This window comes from Oryzias melastigma, linkage group LG12, assembly GCF_002922805.2.
Source record: "Oryzias melastigma strain HK-1 linkage group LG12, ASM292280v2, whole genome shotgun sequence".
Classification (NCBI taxonomy): domain Eukaryota; kingdom Metazoa; phylum Chordata; class Actinopteri; order Beloniformes; family Adrianichthyidae; genus Oryzias; species Oryzias melastigma.
In genome coordinates, this window is record NC_050523.1 from 2532725 (window position 1) to 2553585 (window position 20861).

General features: G+C 40.6%; 1 protein-coding gene across 2 annotated transcripts in view; it reads right to left on the minus strand.

Annotated features, from left to right (window-relative positions):
• zswim6 (zinc finger, SWIM-type containing 6) overlaps nt 1–20861 on the minus strand; it is a 51470-nt gene that overhangs the window by 29813 nt on the left and 796 nt on the right. The window contains exon 1 of one of the 2 annotated variants that reach the window (XM_024299482.2): nt 13195–14218. The exons of the other annotated variant lie outside the window; for it this stretch is intronic. Within the exon in view, the coding sequence (XP_024155250.1) occupies nt 13195–13615 (421 nt within the window). The 5' untranslated portion in view covers nt 13616–14218. Of the gene's footprint in view, nt 1–13194; nt 14219–20861 lie in introns of those variants that run through there. 2 annotated transcript variants of the gene reach the window in all.

The window sequence follows — 20861 nt, forward strand, 5'->3', positions numbered from 1 at the left end:
AAAGATAGATGATAAAAAAAACATTTAACTTAAAAAAAAAACATATTTACCATGGGGAGATAAATGATTAATGCTACAAATGCCACAAGTTTGGCATAAGGCAAAATGAACGAAAAAAGGCTTAAAAATTTTGTAAAAAACACTGTAGAAAATGGATCACTTTGTAAAGTAAACTGATACTTTAACACAGATTCTATTGTTATTTTATTTTTGGAAAGCTTTAGATTATTTTTTTTTATCGGAAAGGTTTGTTGAAGTTCGTCACAGAGTATTAGAGTGTAAAGAAAAGGAAATATGAAAAATAAAGTTGTAAAATAATAAAAAAGTTTTAAATTGAGAGAAAAAAAGGCAAAATTTTACGAGAAAAAAAAATTATCATACAAAAACTCCATATTATTACAAGAATAAAACAACAATTTTATTTTAAAAAGTCATAATTTTACAAACAAAGTCCTGCTTTTTTGAAAAATAAAGATGTAATTTCATGGAGACAAAATTGCACATTTACAACAAAGTAAAGTATATTTAGAAGACTTTTAAAAAAACTTTTAAAATGTATATGTAGAAATGTATTACTGAAGTACAACTTTTTCCCTTGTAAAAGTACAACTATTTAACTTTATTCTCCTGAAATTGCGACTTTTTTCTCATGATTATACAACATCATTCTCATAAATTGCTAAAATGAATTCATAATTGTACAACTTTTTCTCATAAGTGATGTTCACCTTTCAGCCTATCCACGAAGGGGTCGGCACAGCACAGTAGCTTTCACTGCTTCGCTCAGGTGGTTTGGCCCGTTTACGCCGGATGTCCTACTGGACACAACCCTGGATTCTCTCTGGGCTGGGGACGGGCACGGAAGACCCAAAGTCGGGTCACAAAACCAACTGAGCCATCCAGCTGCTTTCTTTTTTCTGATAAATTTTACCACTTTATTCTTGAAAATTGTTTTTAAAAATAAAATATTTGTTTTAAATCATTCTTTGACTTTATTTTGATAATTGTACGACTATTTTCATGAATTGACTTTGTTCTCAAAATTGTAGGACTTTATTTTTGTAAGTTGTAGCATTTTTTCATAATTGTTTCACAATTGTAATAAAATGTTGACTTTACTCTTATAATTCTAAGAGTTTTTGGTAAATATTGTAAATTGTTCTTCTAAGTTAAAAACTTTAGTCATTCAGTTATTTTTTATTCAAATAATTATTTTTAATAGTTAGGCTTTTTTTTAATGTTGATTTTTTACTCATTAATGTCCGACTTTTAATTTCGTATATCGTTGACTTTGTTTCTTGTAAGTAATTATGTAACCAATTCTCGTAAATTGCAGCACTTTTTTAAAATTGTTTGACTTAATTCTTGTAAAATTATGACTTTATTTTCGTGAATTGAATCTTTTCATAATTATAAAACTTTATTCTTGAAAATTGGTAATTTTTTTTTCACATTTTTACAACTTAATTTTCTTAAATTGTGGATTTTCCTGCAATTGTATCATTTTATTTTTGTAAATAGTTGAATTATTTTTTCATAATTCTTCAACTTTTCCCCCCCCCCAAAATTTTGACTTTTTATTCATAATTGTTTGTAATTAGTTTTTGGCTTTTTTTTTTTTTTTTTGTCAAAATGTATTCACACACATATAAATATACATTTTTTAATTCTATTGTGGCCCCAATACTCCGTTGTAGCTTGAAGCTCTCAATGAGAAACAAACGTTTGGGAATCAGAAAGTTCTACATATTTCATGCCAGGTGTCATCAAACCAGTCTAGAACATTATTTGTATGATTTTTTTTAAGAGCACATCTCTTGGAGAACAGCTTCAACGCCAGAATGACGTCACAAACGTCCACATGTCAATCTTCAAACAACGCATCAGTTTCAGGGCGAGCCCCCATCCTCGACTAGCTCGTCGTCATTTAGCGTGGCGGCGCCATCGCAGCGCTGAGTCAGACGAGCCCGTGAGCCAGGGCGCAGGTTGGGTACGGGCCTGCAGCGGTCGTTGGACCAGGAGAACGAGATCATTTGCTTTTTTATTGCAGATGAAACTGCAGAAAGGTGGAGCATGCAAAGAGGAGGGATAATGACCTGAAACCAGACAGGCCATCCCTGCTGGTTTAGGTTGTGCGATTGTGTGAATTTGGCTACACAAACACTGACGAGTCCTTCCTCTGCGTCAACATGCCGGGGCATATGTGCTGCATACATGCCGAGGGTTAACCTGGCAGAGCAGGTTCACCGGCAGGAGGAGGAGGCACACCCCGGAGGAGACAGACGTTATTTTACCGGAAGTTCTTCAATCGGAGCTTCTAAATAAAAAATAACAAATGACAATTTAGCTCCTGTATTTGTGGAGAGCAGCATCATCTCTCTGAGGTTCCTCCTCTGATGGACGACACCTTTACCCCCCCCCCCCTCCTCTGGAAGGAGCTTCCTGGCCTGTTGTTAACCAGGCTGCTCTGTTTGCAGAGGGGGCCCCTGTGTAGGGACTGGCCTGCAGGGGCCCCGCGGCTCCCGTGAGGGCAGGCCGGCGACAGGCTTCGACTTGCAGCACGGCTGATAAAACTCCCCAGACACGAGCGAGGAAAGACACGGCTGCAGGTTTGGAGTGATGAAGGCGAACGTGCTGCCAAATCTTTTTACAACACACCCCAAAAAAATGGTTTCTCCTGCCGACGATCCTCCTGAGATCATGTCTGTGTGGACGTCTTTAACCACAATTCAGCATCCGCACCGCCGGATCAGAGGAAAACTCAAATGTTCAGCAGTAACGAGATGTCCTCACCTCCCAACATCACCGGTTTACTCCAGGAAACCAGCTTTCCCTGATCCCTAACTTCAGTTTTGGGGGTCACAGGGTTGCTAGAGCCTAACCCAGCTACTGTGGGTAATGGTGGGGTAGACCCTGAACAGGTTGCCATTCTATTGCATTCTCACACTCACATTCCTGTCATGAGGCAATTTAGAACACAATTAAATGTATGGAGAGTGTTTTTGGACTGTGGGAGGAGCGCTGAGAAAATCCACACATGAACGAGAAGAACATGTGAACTCCAAACAGAAAGAACCAGACATTAAGAACCAGTTTTCTGGAGACAGAAACCCGGTGTTGAAGGTCTTGTGGAACGTCACCTCTCTTCCAGAGGGAATCGAACACACGTAACAGTGATTTCTTATAGTGAATTCAGACTGAACCCAGCAGGTGCGGCAAGTTTCAATGCTAAGTCGATGTAAAGATGCGGCACAATTTAGGCGTCAGGCGTGGCAAGACGTGGTGAGCCCGTCAACCAATCAGGGACTCAGATTTGTTCACGTGATGTTTTCAGTGACTAGATCAAAGGGTAGAAATAAACATTCAAAATGGCCACGTGATGCGAGGATTTTCATCCTGAACTTTTATCCGTTTTCTTAACCCACGGAGGCTGCAGAGTTCCCGGAAACTGTTGTCCAGTTACCTGGACAGATCGCCAGCTCGTCACAGAGCTCATTGAGCTGGATGGACGGCTACGCTAGCCAGCCGCGCAGTGGACAGCTTAGCGAGTTAGTGAGTTTCATTCAGTTTGCGGCAGATCTAGCGAGGTCTACTGCCCAGGTGGTCATTTTTTTGTGTTTTTAACATGTTCTTGTGGCACTTTTTGAATCAGGAGGAGATGAAAAAATGCCTTTAGAAAAAGATCCTATTTGCGATGTAGAAAAGTTACCTGCTCCGCCCCTTTCTGATGCATCAACTTGCAGACAAATTGATCCATGAACGTCTTTGTTTTCCTCGCCTGAGCAGGAATCCGTATCCAAACTGTAGCTCCAATATTAATTGCCATTTTTGTCGGACTGCTAATGCTAGTCTGGGGGTATGAGGGGTTGTAAGCTACCAGGAGAGACTGTAAACAAAGAGCTCTCACTAACAGGAACAGGAAGAGGGGGCGGAGTTGCTCCTGATCAATTATCTTGCCAACTATGTCTGAGAAAACATTACAATATTTGTGATTTGGGCTAAAAACGGCATAATCCACTGGGAACAATCAAAAGGTGATCGGAGTGCGATTTCCGAGAGACAAATTCAAACATGTTTTCAAAAAAGTCTCATATTTGCAGTGTGTCACTTTCTGCCCCATAAGGCATTTCATAACCAAAGTATTTGACCCGATTTGTCCTTTCGTTTTCAGACCCTTTCAGCTGTGATCCCACAAGTGTACAGTTACGCAACACAACCTGACACATTGCAGTCACAGTTATCAACAATCAGTCCAGCACGTTCCAGCACACACACGTCACCACATTCTGAAAATAAACCAACAGAAACACCTCTACCGCTCCACAAAAACAAGAAATGTCACACACAAACTGACACCGTTTATGTTTCTGTGGTCTATTTACCTACAGAACAGAAAATACTCGGCTTCCGTCCAAACCCAACGCTCCCCGAAAGTCACGTTTCTGCAGGCTTTTTGTTGTACTGATGTCCTAACGTACTTAGACACGTTTCGATTACCACAACCGTACCGGTCTGGAGTCCAGAAGATTGTTTAAAGACTCACTGCAATAAATTTTTTTTTTTTTTAATTGTTCTCGTGGCATTTTCCTACACATCCTCACTCCCAACTCGTCGTATCTGGACATATGGTGGTGGGTCATTTTTTGACGTGCTGAAATTCTCTGGAAGTCATTAGGAGCTCAGAGGAACCAACATCCTCTCCTCCTTCAGTCAGTAAAGAGTGGGAAAGAGACACAGGAGGAGCCTAAATTCAGTTTCTCAGCTTCTAATGCTCAAGTTGATGAACCCGGCGGTCTTTAGCAGGTGGATAATGACCAGAGCCGAACTACACGGACGGACGGGCGTGTTAGGAAACGACAACGCAGGCCGAGCAGGAATTATCGAGCCATTCGAGGACAGGCGGCGGAAACACCAGCCGCTCCCCTCCTCCATCCGCCGCCTCTCCTCTCCATCGAGTTGAAGGTTAATGATGAGGAGGCGCAGCAGAAGAATACAGATGTGTGAGGTGCCGTTCAGCACCACAAAGAAAGCCTTTTCTCAAAGGAAGACGTCCCCAAAACAACTATCGAGTATTTAAACCCTGAAGCTCCTCAGAATTTGGCCCATTTGGACCAGCAGCTTCAGCCGCTGAAGATCAAAGATCGTCTGTTCAGGTGGAGGCAGGTCTACGGGTATAAAATCATTTTTCAAAACGACGGCGTTTGACTCCGGCCTGCTCCAATGAGCGCCCCAATCACGCTCCAATAAACATTGATCTTGCAGCAGAAGCATATCGAGACGCCATTAACGCCGGCCAACCAGCTAAAAGGCAGAGCGAGGTCGTCCCTCGGCGGGCTCAAGGTTCTGCATCATTCAGCAGGCGTGTGTCCATTCATCGATTGGTCCTGCGGATGAGGGCCGGAGGTTCAAGTCCAAGGCCTTGAATAAAAACGCTTAGCTGGAGCTTTAGGAGGCGGTGTGACGATCCGTCTCAGATTCTCTGTTCAGAAGGTTTGGAAACTTCAATCATTAAACCAAATTCAACCAATATTATTGATAAGTGAAAGTCTGTTTGGAAGAACCTCAACTTTAGTCACTATAGTCCATTAAAAAACAGAGAAAAGGTAAAGCAGCATGGGGTCAAATCAGGGTCAGCTTAAAGAGAACAAAAAAAAAAGACTGTAAATTTGGAAGAAAAAAAAAATATATATATATATGTAAATTTGAGAGTAAGTAAAAACTTGAATTAAAAATAAATGTAAACCTGAAACTGTTACCAAATGATAAAAAAAAAAAAATAACTTGCAAACACCATCATAATCTCTGTCACACAATATCAATCAGGTCATGGTAGCCAATGGGCTCAAAGCCCCGCCCCCACGTAAAATTAGGATCAACTCCAAAAAGTCTCGATGGAAACTGAAAAAGAAAGAAATGAAAAACAGCGATAAAATAAAAAAACTGAATGAATCGTTTACAAATATTTTTTTTTCATTTAGTAACAGTTTTAGGTTGTTTCTATTAAAGTTTTTAGTATTTCTCAAAATTGAAATTATATTTTTTTGTTAAAATTACTTTTTTTTTCCTTTTCAATTTTTTTTAGTTTACAATCTGTTTTTATTATAATTAACATTATTTGACCTCTTAAAGCAGAGACCAAATGAAGTCAAGTCAGTCGCCATTTTTCTTTTTATTGATACGGAGCCAGATGTCATCAGTACACAGCGATTGGTCCAAATTGGTCCGAGTTTCTATGGCAACCACTCACGCCAATCAGAAGTTGGAAGGCCACATCTCTAACATGGGCTACCCAAAATCTGTGGAACATTTTAAACGTTGGACGTGGGGTCAGCAGGCTCCACCCACTTTTTTGAGGCATCTGATTGGTCGGTTTATAACGTGAATAATCTGGATTAATAAGAGCATGTTAAAAAAGTATCAGAGCAAGAATGGTTATTATGACAAATAGAATGACTGATTAATATGCCAGGTGGGCAGGGTCACTCGGTCCAGTTCTCATGTACAGTCAATGGTTCCATCACAGCTACGAAACTGTTGTGAGCTACAGCGGCCCACACTGAGCCGGGTTCTGGTTGGGTTTCATTCCAGCATTACAGGAGGTGGAGATTTCCCCTCGCTGGGACGGTGCCAAAGCCGCCGCAGCAGTGAACCCAACATCTGAGCGCAGCAGCAGGCTTGAATGTCTCAGGGAAATGTGATGAAGGCTGTGCACACCCCGGCGTTTCTGGACGTGCTGCCAGAGCGTGCAGACGGCAGAGCCTTCTGTCTTGCAGGCAGCTCAGTTCTGCGCAGCTGCAGGAAAACTCAAAATGTTCCAGTTTATACAAAGAAGTTTCATAAGAACACTCAAAAGCGGCTTGTTTTTATAAGAATACCTCTTTTTTGGGGGGGGGGGTTCTTTATAATAAAATATCATGTTTGAGTTTGTTTTAATCAACAGATGCTTTTATCTGTTCATTTAAATAGCTTAAATGAGACGTGGTTACAATTTTTCTTTGTGTTTTCTCACATTAATCTTCAAATAAACCATCGAGGAAACCACCAGCAGAGAAAGCGTTCCAGTTTCCACGTCAGGAAGTGCTGGCCGGCGGCGTTTCAGCCGCCTTTGACCCACCGAGGCAGATGGGAGCCAATCAGTGGGGATCAGTGTCCAGGGAACAACCTTGACCTCCTGTAAAGTCCAAGCTGCTTAAATGTGACCTAATAACGGCGCGAGACGAGGAACAAACACATGACAGCAGCTGTTTGGGCTCCACATATAGAAAACCCTCCTGTTTGTTTACGTGTTCCTCCAAAATAAGCATGTTCTGACCGCGTGGAACCGCTGCAGCCTATACTTCAGCTCACACCTATAATTGACCTCAAACCTGCAGCCTGGAGCTGCAGGAGCTGTCATGAAGGAGGTCGGATGTTTCACCGTTGTCCTCCTCTAAGCAAAACGCTGTTTTTAAAAAGACGACCTCGTGTTTGGAGGAGTCTATCGTCTGCTGGAGAAGGGAGAATCGCCTTCCAATGACTACTGGGTAACAGTCTCCTTTGCTACCAGTGACTGTTTGGGCTCTTATTCTGAAAATTGTGTTTAGTTTCAGACAGTTAGCAAAGACAGCTGTCTAAACATTTGTCTCTTTGACATATAAATAACTTTCATTTTATTTTATAACTCTAAACATCTTTAAAAATGCTTATTTAAGATAAACATTACTTTTTATACATTTTTCTTTAAGGAAAAAAGATCATTTTATCCATTACCGGGCTCAAGTTGCACCAGATTCTAGTATGTTTATCTATTTTTCAAATCACTTTTCTGTCATATTATTTATAATTTATGCACTTTTTAGGTTTCATTCTAGTTGTATAAGCAAAATAAAAGATTTATCTCCCATTCTTCCACCCAAGAATGGAAGCTTAGAAGATTTACACAGATATCAAACATTCACAAATATTTATTCCAATCATATCTTTTCAAGAATCAATAAATTACCTAAAAAATGAAAACCATTTAAAGTTTCATTTTGTTGGGATAGAGGCTTCTGTGGACACCAGGTACATCAGACAAACTGTAGAGTTTGAACAACGGAAATCTTAGGATGCGACTTCAATGATGGAGTTTTAAATGTTTGATTTAATGATAAGAAAGTATTGAGTTTACTATAGAATTGCTGCCCTGCATTAATACATATACAAAAGTTTAAACTTTCTGGGAGGGTTTAAGCATTAACTGAATATGAGAACTGGATCGAGTGGCCCCTCCCCCATGATGTTCAAAACAGGAATTGGCTCCAAGAAGCCAAAAATCTCAGACTTTGATAGAGAAATAAACAACCGTTACTCGGTCATTCTATTTGTCAGAATAACCATTCTTGCTCAGATACCTTTTAACATGTTCTTGATGATCCTCCTTTTTTGTCTTCATTGCATTTTATTCAGCTTGTAAACTGACCATTCAGATGTCTCAATAAAAGTAGGCGGCCTCACATTGAGCGTTTGAAGCATTCGATTCTTCTGAACCCAGTTTTAGTGGCCTTCTAACCAGCTCTTTCCTAATTGGAAAGCGGTTGCAATAAAAATGTACACTGACTGACACGGACCAATCACAGCTCAACGAGGATGTCTGGTTCCAACATGGCGACTGGACGATTGACTGTAGATTCACTGGACGTGCCAAGGTGTTGGCATCACCCATAGAAAATGCCTTGCCTCCGACCCTCGCGAAATCAATCCAGATCCTTATCTATCACTTCCTGTTCGACTGCCACCATTTAGACACCCAACAACAGCGATTGGTCCGAGTCGGTCAGAGTCACGTTCTTAAGAGGCATCACTGTCACCAATCATGGGTGAGCTTGTTTGAAATTCCACTGAAAACAGGCTTGGAAGAATCTGTCAATCAAATGTTCAAGGCGGGGCCAGCAGTAGCCACATGCTTTAACTGAGGCATCTGATTGGTCAGTTTATAACTTGAATTACTGGTGATTAAAAAAGAAAGTCTTAAAAAAATTAAGATTACATAGAAGATTATGGGAAGAAGATTATTCTAACAAATAAAATGACTGAGAAATGACTGCATTTCTCAATTGAAGTCTGAAATTTTGACCCTCTTGGAACCAGCTGGTACTTCCTGTTTGGAACACGAGAGGGGAGGGGTTGATATGTGCAGTCTACAGTCAATGGACCGTACGTATGGCGGAAAATGGTGACTGCATTGACTTAAGTTGGTTGGAGCCGGAAGTGATCACTACACTAGCTCAGTCCAGTTCTCATGTACAGTCAGAACAATGACTTTCAGGAAGTAAGTCACTGTTCAGGGTAACATCCTGTTCTGTAAAAGTTACCAAATATCCACAACTGTCTTCAGAAGCTGGTTTATACATCACCAAATATTCTTATACTTAAAATCGCTTGAAATATATGTTAAAAAACACCACTTTATCATTTTCATCTACAGCATTTTATAGGGAATGCTGGGAAATGTATCAATTATTAAAAATATAAATTCTAAAATGTATCAAATTACAAAAATTGCTGAAAAATTAATTTTTAAAAATTAGGTTTATCATTATAAAGATCAATAAGAGCAGTATGGATTTGCACTTCCTCTATGGTTACCGTGGTTACAAACCTGCAGGAGGAGGGGGCTTTAGAGGTCTCAGCAAAGAGGAAGGAGCTGAAGACATTTATATGTTCAAAATTGTTGTGAAAAACTTTCAGAAGCATTAAAAAAAAAAGCCCCAACCAAACGCAGGTTTCAGAACCTGCAGCCGGGTCGGAGCCGCTCGCCCGGCTCATCTCTCCTCCTGTGGCGTTTCAGCTGCTGCTCCTCTAAGCAGGATGTGTCTCTGCTGTTGTGACCCTGAGATGAATTAGACAAAACCCCTTTCATGTCGCTTCTCGGAAAGAAACCGGCGGCTCAGAGACGTCGTCTGCGAGCTCGAATGAAACACTTCAGTTTGGATGTATTTTTCACAGCAGATTCTCTGAAGACTCACGACTTTAAAAGATCTGACACGCTATGAATCCTGGGTAGATTCAGAAATTAGAATTTCTTTTCCATTACTGACTAAACTTAGAAGTTACTTTTGATAGAAATCAATTGATAAATACGCCTCCAAAGCATTTTGATTCATCGTCAACATTTCCTTCCATTGAAATCGACTCAAAAAGAATAAATGTTTAATTCTGATTCCTGTCTGCACCCGAACGCCTGGCAGGCGGGAATAAAGCGGCCCTCATGGCCTCAGAGGCTGCACTGTTGGCTCCTGCAGGGGAAACACAGGTAGCGGTCTCTGCGCCCCGGCTAACAGTGAGGGTTTGTTGTGGGGGTCCGCAGCGCCGGCGTGCCAGTTCATTTCCTCAAGGTCTGCTGCGAGAAACCCTCCCTCCTCCGGCGCGGCCCACACGTGGGGGAGATTACATCTTTTATTTATCACTTCTGGGCTCTGTTTTTCCAGCAGATTCCAGGCCCAAATGCAATCAGCCAAGAAAGCCTCCCTGTGTGAGAGCGTGGACCGGTGTTATTCCTCTTTCACAGATAGATATTCGCTTCCCTGTAGACGCACCCCCTCGCTATCTGGGAACACATAGACCCCCCCCTGTTTCAGCCGGTGGAGGGGGTGCGCTGACAAATACACAAAGAAACCTCCAGCTTTTGTGGGAGGAATACAAGAGTTCAGATTGGATTACAATTTAAATTAAGCATGCAGCGTAAAGCCGTACAGGTTATTGGGTTGTTCGTGTTCGTGGAGGGTCGTAGAGGGCATGGTTGCATCTTAAGGGGAACGCAGGTGGGTCTTGCAGCTCCCTTGACGCTCGCACAGCCAACTTAAAGTCCCTCTATGATAGTTTTTTTTTTATTTTAAAAGAATGTTCCCAGTAGAGTTTTAATGATGATTATTAAGTTTTTAACCAAAATCCCACAACCTAAATATCTTAAAAAGCCATTTTTCATGTTGATCTGAAGTCTCCGTTTGCTAAATCCCTCTGAGTGGGCGTGGCTTTTGGTGCTCCGCCCCCCCCGTCTGATTATGATAGCCCTGTGTCTCGCTAGCGTGAATCTTCACCGCTGCTACATAAAAATGTCCATCAGTATGGGTAATATCCAGTTATGTGGTTCTGATCCGGATGTCAGCTGGGACGAGGAAGTGAAGATCTTCATGGACAGAACTTCCTCCAAAATCCTGATTCTTTCTCCTTCCAGTTCACCAAAGACTCTTTTAGCTAATTCTCCAATGTTTATTGACGTTGCTGTGATCAATACATTCAATCATTGGTTTCTCATAGTTCTTGATAAAATAATCAAAGCTAACATTAAAAATGCTCTTTCATTGATTTACAATCCTTTCCAACTGCGGTCAAATGAGCCGCCGTTCACATTTCCGTGGTCACATCAAGAAGCTCCGTGGAGTCTGGTGGAGATTTTCCAGCGTTCTCAGTCCTGCTACCGTAAGTATTGGATGAAACTCACACAAAAAAATCCAGTGATGCTGATTTGACCACAGAAATGTGAACGGCGGCTCATTTGACTGCAGTCAATGTGAAGATACCATCTTCTCTTCTCCAGAACCTGAACTAGACACTCTAGGAACAGATGAGGGTTTAGTGCATGTGCAGCAGAGCTGTTGATGGAAAGAAGATCATTCATTCAAACAGAGTCTGTCCAAGACAGTTTGATTAACAGAGATTTAAAAGGAGAAATATTAGGAAATGCAAAAAAATGTCTATTACATTTGTCCTCTTTCAGAAGAAGAATGGCACAAATGAATGTTAAAAACTCAAAAAACAGGATTTTCATCAGAGCGGGGCATTAAAGGTGGCATCATTATCCATTTCAGCATCTTCAGCTATCAGTACTAGCATCTTAACCGGCCAAATTCATCTTACAGCATTCACACTAGCATTATTGCAGCTAATGCTATATATCTAGTTCATAATTAGGTTAAAAAGTTACGGCTTTAAAGTTTTAAAAATGTAGTTTTAGAGTGTTCAATAAATGTCTATTCTGTTCGGCCCGCGACCTAAAGTGTGTTTTGGATTTTGGCTCCTGCTCTATAGTATTCATAGCTTCTTGGTTCTTTCATTATCAGACGCAATATATTTTTTAAAACATACTTGACATGATTTGACAGAGACAACTCTGATGAAGATGAAACATCTCTACTGAAACAAAAACCAAGAAGCTACAATACACGTCTGTAAAACACCTGTAGGATGTCAACAAATTATACACCGAGTCTGAATTTCCTCATTTCTAACAGTCAGGTTGTAGGTAAGGAACGTGCAACGGGTGCATACTTGTCACTTGAACAGCCCTACCCTTGAATAGAGGGCAATGTTCGAGGAATTGACAATCGGTTCGATACACCTGCGCCTCACCTACTTCCCCCTCAGGTGTTGCGACTCACTGTAGACCGTAGAAAATGTGCACGGACATTTCACTCTAAAATTGTACAAGTTTTACCACTTCTCGCCCGCAGATATCCACCCGTAAGGGCAGTTGTGACTAAAGCATAATGGGATTAGAGCTCTGTGAGGAGGTGTCCTGAGCCTGATGATCCCACGTGTGACAGCCTGCAGGGTCAAAGGCCCGACGGCGCCACAACAACAAGCAGTAAACCCCAACTCCACCTGAGCCGCCTCACTACAACGCACACATGGATGATTGCAGGTGTGTGCTGCAGTTCCACCCACTCCTGCTTCAAAGGTCGACAACCCCAAGGTTTTGTTCTGCCTTTGAGGAAGGAGAGTCTGACTTCAGTTTCCCCGCATGGTAATCTAAAGCAGCAGCAGCAGCTCTCCCTGTTTGATCAGTCAACAAAACCACAATGCATTTTTAATCATCATTCAACAGTAAATCCACTGCGCCACTCAGAACGACTCATTCAAATGTAATGCATGACAGTTAAGACCCAGCCCTGAGCACTTCCCCTATTACTCAACAGGCTGTGGAGTCATCTGAAGCCACAGGGACTTCTGTTGGGCTTTAAACAGAAGCTCCGGAGGAGGCGGTTTTGGTCAGAACCTCACCTGACTGCTGGTAAAAAACACTGAAAGTTTCCACCTTCCTCCTGACAGCTGGAACATCATGGGGTTCATCTCAACCCGCAACTAACGAGTCACACACTTGAGTAAATAAACCCCCCCAGCCGGAGTGGGAGCTCCTTTGTTAGTCCCTCCGGTTCCGCGTGGACAGACACTCACCCACTTGCAGGACGTTGTCCACGCAGCCGCTCTCGAGCAGCGCGACGCCTCTCCGGAACGGCAGCCGCGTCTCGTCACCGCTGTCCCCGCCGGCGCCGCTCTCCTCCCCGCCGGTGCCGAACGACGAATACATGCAGATTTCCCGTTCGCTCCTCGGGAACGACCAGTACACGATCCGCCTCTGGACGGGCTCCGGGATCCGCTCGAAGCGCTCCTCCACCCGCTGGTACGGCCACTTCTCCGCAACTCTCCGCGCCGCGATGTCCAGCAGGGACTCCGGGCTGTGGCGCCGGCTCGGATCGCCCTGCGAGGCGGCGGCGCCGCCGCAGGGGCCCCCGGCGGCGCGTGGGCCTGCGCGGCACGCCGCTCCGAAGCCCGGTCGACAGCAGAGCCGCTTCGCTGGGGGGCCGCGCTCCGCCATGATAGCTCCGCTCGAACGGAGGAAGTCAGCGCAGCATATGAACGGGAGCGGAACGCGAAGAGGGCAGCCGCGGCTCGGTTGTTGGCCGGGTATGACCGAACCATCCTTTTATGGGAACATGGGGGCAGGGCTTCCACCAGCCTGTCAAACCCCTTTGTTGACAAATTAAGAGAAGGCGGGGCCTGCGCGGCTGGCCCCCGCAGTCAAAACCGACTCGGGGGTTCGATTCCCGCACGGCCGCTACTTTTTTGTGAGAATCTTTCCGCTTGTAACTGCGGCTAACCGGGATGAGGAGCCGCTTACGGGCGGTGGTAAGACCGCTCGGACGGAGAGACGACGCTTTGTCTGCCGGATAAGAGGAGGATGAATGCGGGAGCCTGTGGGCGGTAATCGGCCTGTCAACACTCGAGCCTCGTGGTATGGGGGGGAGGGGGAAAGAACGTAGCTCCGCCCCCTATGACGTTTTTACGCTCTGCTGGAATGTGAAGTGTTTCAATTAAATGGGAAGTATGGGAGGCCGAAAGAGCCAAAAAACGAACTATGGAAGGCTGCTGCTGCCAAAATGTAATAGAAATGATCACATAAAAAAAAAATCATCTTAAATTGGGGCAGTAAAAATACTGCAGATTATTTTTAAATTAGATAAAATTTATTTCAAACTTGTAAAACAATACAAAAATATTAGCATATTCAATGCTTATTAAACTCAAAGTGCTTGAACTTAAAATAAAATAATTGTTTATGTAAAGCCTCTTTTTAAGCCAATCAATCTACTTTTCGCATATTCATCAATAGTATTCAACATAATTATATTTTCTCTTTTTCCACAATTAACATATCACAACCAATAATAGGAAATCTCATATTTTTACTTGTCCGTCTTGTGTTTTCAGAAGTTTTTCTTCAAGTTTGATAGTAATTTTTTTGCACTAAATAATTCTATTATTTTCTGACTTTTCATATCATCAATTCAGTGAATCATAGATGTTGAAAGTTCGAAACTCTCAAATGGTTTGGAAAATTCCACTTTTCCACAAAACACTGACGTTACAATATTAATGAGGCTTTTAGGAAGGAGCATTTATCAACAGGTTTAAGATTCAAAATGCAAGAGGTTTATTGTTATCATTAAACTGGTGATTTTTTTTTCCCCACAAAAGATCTTTATATTTAAATAGATTTAAAATAAATAAAGAGATGGTAATGAAAAAAGTCAGGACAAGACATAAATTGGAGGCTAAAGCAAAAAGGTGATGGACTTTATTATTTTACGGAATCTTTGGCCTTTCAGAGCACAAAAACCTTTTAATGAAAATTATCACGCAGCTTTCTTTGTTTTTAAAGATTTTATCAGCCATACAGATATTTCGCCTATAAATCAAAGTTTAGTTTTTAATTTTACCAGATAAGGTTTGTCATGGTTGAAACTTTTTTTCAATGGAGTTGCTTGATAGTTTTAAAAGAAAGGAAAGGGTAAGTTGTATTTTAGAAGTAGTTAAAATATAACATAAATAAGAATATTCAAATTACAATAAATTATGTTTATAAAAATATTTTATTTCTTTTTTTGCATTATAATTCCATTTCCCTTGGACTGTATTTTAAAGTACAAATTCAGAAATGGGTTCATTTTAGTACATATCAGATCCTCTGAAGTACCATATTGTTAAAAAGATTTACAGTACATGTAAAGTTTTCTCTCCATCAGACATTCAAATGTATTGATTTCATGTTCGTGTGGAAAAAAATGCTCTGATGTATTTGAATGAATACTTTTGATTTTAAAGGAGGGCAGTCTTAAAAAACTGTTTTATTGTTAGGTTCTTCATTTTGAGAGATAATAAAACGGGAGCTGGGATTACTAGTGCTAATCCATACATGAATTGCAATATTAGCAATTATTGGGAAATATATGTTTTTAATTAAAGGTATGTAAATGTGGTTTATTCATCTCAAACATTACATCAAGACAAAGTTATCAACAGATATACTATTTAAAAATGCTTTTTTTTGCTTGAATATCAATTTTCATTTTGACCAAAAATGTTTTCTTCTTAAAGAACTGTATGTTAAATCCTAAAATGAACTGTTTCAACTTTCATTTACAGAATCTTAAAGGTCAAGCAGTTTTGTCTTTTTAATCTTTTTCAAAGAAATCCAAAACTAAACGTAGCAGACACATTTTCTAAGTACGTCTATTGTCAAAATAGGACAATAAGGATTTGGTTTATATTAGACATGAACAAAATTTGAATAAACTTAATACAAATTTAGATTTTTGTGTCTTGGATGATCTTGGTTGCACAAGAAGCAAGAAATCTTTAGAAAAAATAGTGCTGCCACAAACAATTATTTTAATAGTCGACTTTTCCGATTAGTCGACTAATCTGGTCATGGATGTAAAACACACATCTTAACCATTATTAGCTTTAAAGTAACTAAAAACTAGATATATAACATTACCTGTGATAATGCTAGTGTAAATTCTGTAAGCTGAATTTGGCTGCTGAAGATGCTAGTGCTGAGAGTTGAAGATGCTGAAATTGATAGCTAAAAAAAGGCTGAAGCTGTTAGCTGAAATCACTGAAGCTAATGATAGCCAGCTAAAAAATTAGCTAAATGACAAATTAGCCTAAAAAAATGGAAAAAAAAGGACTAATTATCCAAACCAGCAGCACACAGCTGAAATATTAGCTAAACTTCAAATTAGTCTAAAAAAACTGAATAAAGCCTTAATTAGAAAAACTAGCTAGCATGTAGGTGAAATATTAGTTAAACTCCAAGATAGCCTTAAAAAAAACGTAATAAATACCAAAATAGTAAAAAAGGTTGCATAATGTCGTTATAACTCTCAACTTTACTACACTCTGACTCCATATAATATAAAGTAACGACTAATCGACTATTAAATTAGTCGTCGACTAGTCAACTAATCGTGGCAGCCCTAATATAAAACAATATCTTTTATTGTGTTGAAATAATTGCTTTACGTTTGGACGAGTGATAAATGGCAACAGCAACGTTTTTAATAACATGAATAAAAGTTGGTTCCAATAATTTGTATGCAAATGTAGATGTTGGAATTGCAGATGGTTTGTTGTAAATCAAATAATCCTTTGGTGATACTAAAGATACCATGATATGTAAATTAGCACTGACGGCCTCCACATCAGACAGTTGCGGCATTTGAACCGTGGCTCCACCCCCCCGTGTGTGCAGGATGATCCTCCAGCGTGAAACGTCACCTTTCAATAGTGTGTGTGTCTCAAACATGGAAATGAATTCCTGTCAATTCCAATACGTTCTATGAGAAGCATACAAAAACACAAAGTAGCAGCAGATATGCATTTCTATGAAATGTTGTCCCACTCTAAGATATTTGTTTGTTCCATTGTCCCCCCGACCCCCAGCAGAACGTACGGTGAAGAAAAGCCGTTTTGGCTGAAATGACAGTTGGACATTTTACAGCAGCTGCAGCCATCACAAAGCCTGCAGACGGAGGCTGCAGCACGCTTCAGCTTGTCTGTGTTTGCACTATTCAAATGATCTATTGGGCTTATTTGCACAGGTTTTTATCCTAAATATCTATTTATCTCCCACTTTATTGTTTCTATTCAAAGACGTAATATCCTCCTTTTAAACCCTACCTGGGGAGCATTTCAGACACAAATTTACCCAGCTTTACGGAGCCTAAACGCTCCACCATTTGTCATCGTAATGAGTTTATCCGTCATGAGTTACAGTACCACCTGCTTCAGGACAGCATTACCATCAGTCTCATTTCAGCACACTCGCGCCACGCTGGGTAAATGATTCAGGCCCCCTGGATGAAAATCCCGACTATTGTCTCATTGTAACCTGCAGTCAGCACAGAAGAAGCAGAGTAATGAGAGAGCCTGTTCGCACAGCATGATGGGAGCAGTGGGTGGGCTGGAATGAAGACAGCAATGTTCTGCTGCAAACAGACAGTTCAGATTTCTGACTTTACACTCAGTTTTCAGCATTTGTTACCCTAAACTGTGGAATAAAACATTGAATTTAAAAGTATTTTCCCTGTGATTGAATTTTACAGCAAAGAAAGATGGTTTCCTACTGTAGGGGGAAGTTACAATGGTGGGTTTGATTTGCACAAGGCTACGATTTGAGCAGCAGGGGCGTCAGGTTTTAATGTTAAGTCAGACGCAATCTGAGGTCCAGCGGCACGATGTGGGCACGCACACAGCCGGGGATCATGGATGTTTTACGAAACGCGACGTTAAGTAAATTTAACCCACAGCGAAAGAGTAGCAGCCGAGGTGAATTTGACAAACAAATCCAGTTCGGTGTGAATGCAGCTTTGGTTCACATCAGGGGTGTCCAATTCCAGGCCTTGAGTTGAGAGCCGGGGTTCTACATGATTTCTCACCAACCTCCCATTAAATCTCTTTATTGGCTACACACATCCGATCCAAGTAATCCGCTGTAGATAAGGAGGGATTTCTGGGAAACCAGCAGGAGCCTGGATTTGGACACCCTGGGTTCAGAGGGCTGGATGATATGGACGTTTATACATCATGATAGTTTTTTCATCTTGTGCAATAACGATATATATATCAAAATATAAATCAAATAACTATATTTGTATATTTTTCAGACCTTTCAAAATAAACGTCTATCAAGATATACTCATTTACTATAAAAAAAAAGTTCTATCGCGATGAACATCGTTGTCGCCCAGCTCTACTGGTTCAGAAGATCAACTTTTTTCAGTGTGAAACTTGTATAAAATGTACCTAGTAAAACATTGTGATTAATCTGATTAATATTTTTAATGGATTTGACAGCGCCAATATTGGCCTTAAAACTGTTCTCGAACTACTGCTGCAAAAAGGAAAAAAAAAGTCAATTTTTTCCAAAAACATGCAAGTGTGACGAAGCAACATGATGGTGAAATAGAGCGCCTGAATGTGTCTAAGATGCTTCATTCCCTTCTTTCTGACAGTCTGCACAGCGGCAAAGTAACTCAGATTTCACCGCTCATCTTTTTTCGGACCCTTAACACATAACTCTAATCTATCAAGTTCCAAATTAGAATCTTTTGTGAAGTTTGTCCAAACTTTTACTCACACTTTGGCTGAAGCTCCACCCACCCTAACAGCCTCTCCCATTCTCATTTGGGCCCGCCCACAACCGCTGACGAGGTCAAATAATTGGCTAGAATTGTACAACAAAACTAAATGAAGTAATGAAAAAAAGCAACATGAAGCACAAAAATCCATGTTTTTATACGGTATCGGTATCAACTTGGCACAGAGTTTGGGTCCAGTTTGTTGCTGCTCAAACTGTTGCCTGAACGGCTCCATTCCCGACTCGCTGGTTCCTAAACTCAGTGGACGGCAGTCATGCAGAATGGATGTTGAAGCGTCTGCAGCTTTTCCAGGCATGAAGATGCTTCAAGCAGCCCATTAAAGTGATTTCTATGCTGGAGTCTCTCTGCTCGGCTGAAAATGACCAGTCAGGGCGATAATGACACTGTGCCTCACTCCTGGGGATAATATCACACACGTGTGCACACGCACACACACGTCTGTTTCATTCATGCTGGGCTCATTTGCATCCTCATCAGTATGCATGGGATTTCTGTCTGAACTTTAATACCCTAACTACTGCATAATGCACTTTAATGAGCATAAAAGTAAGCATGACAATTAAAACTCACATTAATCACTAAACGCTGAGGGGTGGGGGTGTCATGAAGGGAGGAGAAACTGGGGTGAAAAATAAAGAAATGTGCTCATGCTGGGAGGGGATGATTGAACGTGTGGTAAACTTCAAACCATCCCTTCCTGCCTGGACAGAACTTTTAGTTTCTTTAAAAAGCGTTTTGCCATTTCTTGGTTCGTCTTTCTCTTTGTTCTAAACACGAATAATAATTCATTTCCAATCCAGTTCTTTCCTTTGGCTGGAATAATTTGAATGTGAGGAACACTGAAGCAGCAAACATGATCTCATCTGAATCTTCACACCCTCCATGGTGAGGTGTGAATGTATTCTTTATCTTCTGCCATTTTCTCCATAACCAAAGCCTGCCAGCTCTTCGGAGCCTTCTGATGAATTCTTTGCATTTTTCTTTTTTTGTCATTTTATCGTTTATGCTTTTCAGTGTCCAATTTTAAAGTTAAAAATGTAATTTCAATGCTGGGGTTTTTATTTATTACTCAACATTTTTCTTTTATTTTTAAAAAGTAAAAACGTCAGTTTGACAAGCTCACTTTCTACAGAGAGAATTCAAAAAATGAACTTAAATAAAAAAAAAATACATTTTAGTTTTAGGTCTTTTTTGTCTTATATAAATTGCGATTAAACTAGAATCCTGTTACATAAGTCAGGGGTAGTTTCTGTTCTTGCATCGCTTTCCGCCGATAATAAAAATATTTACATTTTTAAGGAAATTGGATCGCCGTTTTTTTTTCAGCCCATAAGATTGAACGTGCTTAAAAACTGTTTAATTTTCTCAAAAAATCTGTAGTGCACCTTATATATGGATCTTTAACCGGTTTTCTGTGGCGCACGGCTTAAAAATCTGTCTAAATGTTTAAGTACAACAAGCCACACCACTTGATGAATAGCTAGAGCATTATGGGTACTGTAGTCAGGAGACTGAGAGTGATATGTACTGTACTTCAGCATAATGAAGCGTAAAAGTGAGACAGTATTGTTATATATATGGTGTTTCAAATGGACAATGTTGAGTTATTTTCAATAAAGTTTTACATTTGTTCTTGTTGTGTTCTCGCTTATCTTTGCAGGTAAAAAAACATGTCAGAACTCCCTCACTACTAGTGCGGGACAATCTAGTGCCCTGGATTTTAAAAGCAATTCCGACATCATTCTATGGAAGCCCTAAACGGACAATCCTACTTTTTTTTTCCCCTTGTTCGTTCTGTGATGTGCAGTCAGGAGAGGCAAGTGAGGCTGTGCCTCACCTGCAAAATATAAATTAAAAATACATACATTAAATAAAGACGGATATACTTTTTCATTATTAAAAACCAGATCATATTTTTTAGACATTTCTATTCTATGATTTCTTTTTTCGGTGTGAGTTTTCAACGTTTCTTCAGGTCAAGTCAGGTACAGAAGCTAATGAACACAATGTTATCACATAAATTATTATAACTCCATATTTTAACCAACATATTAATGTCGGATCTGTTTTCGATGTTGAAATTGTAAATATATTTATGATTTTTAACAATAGAAAGAA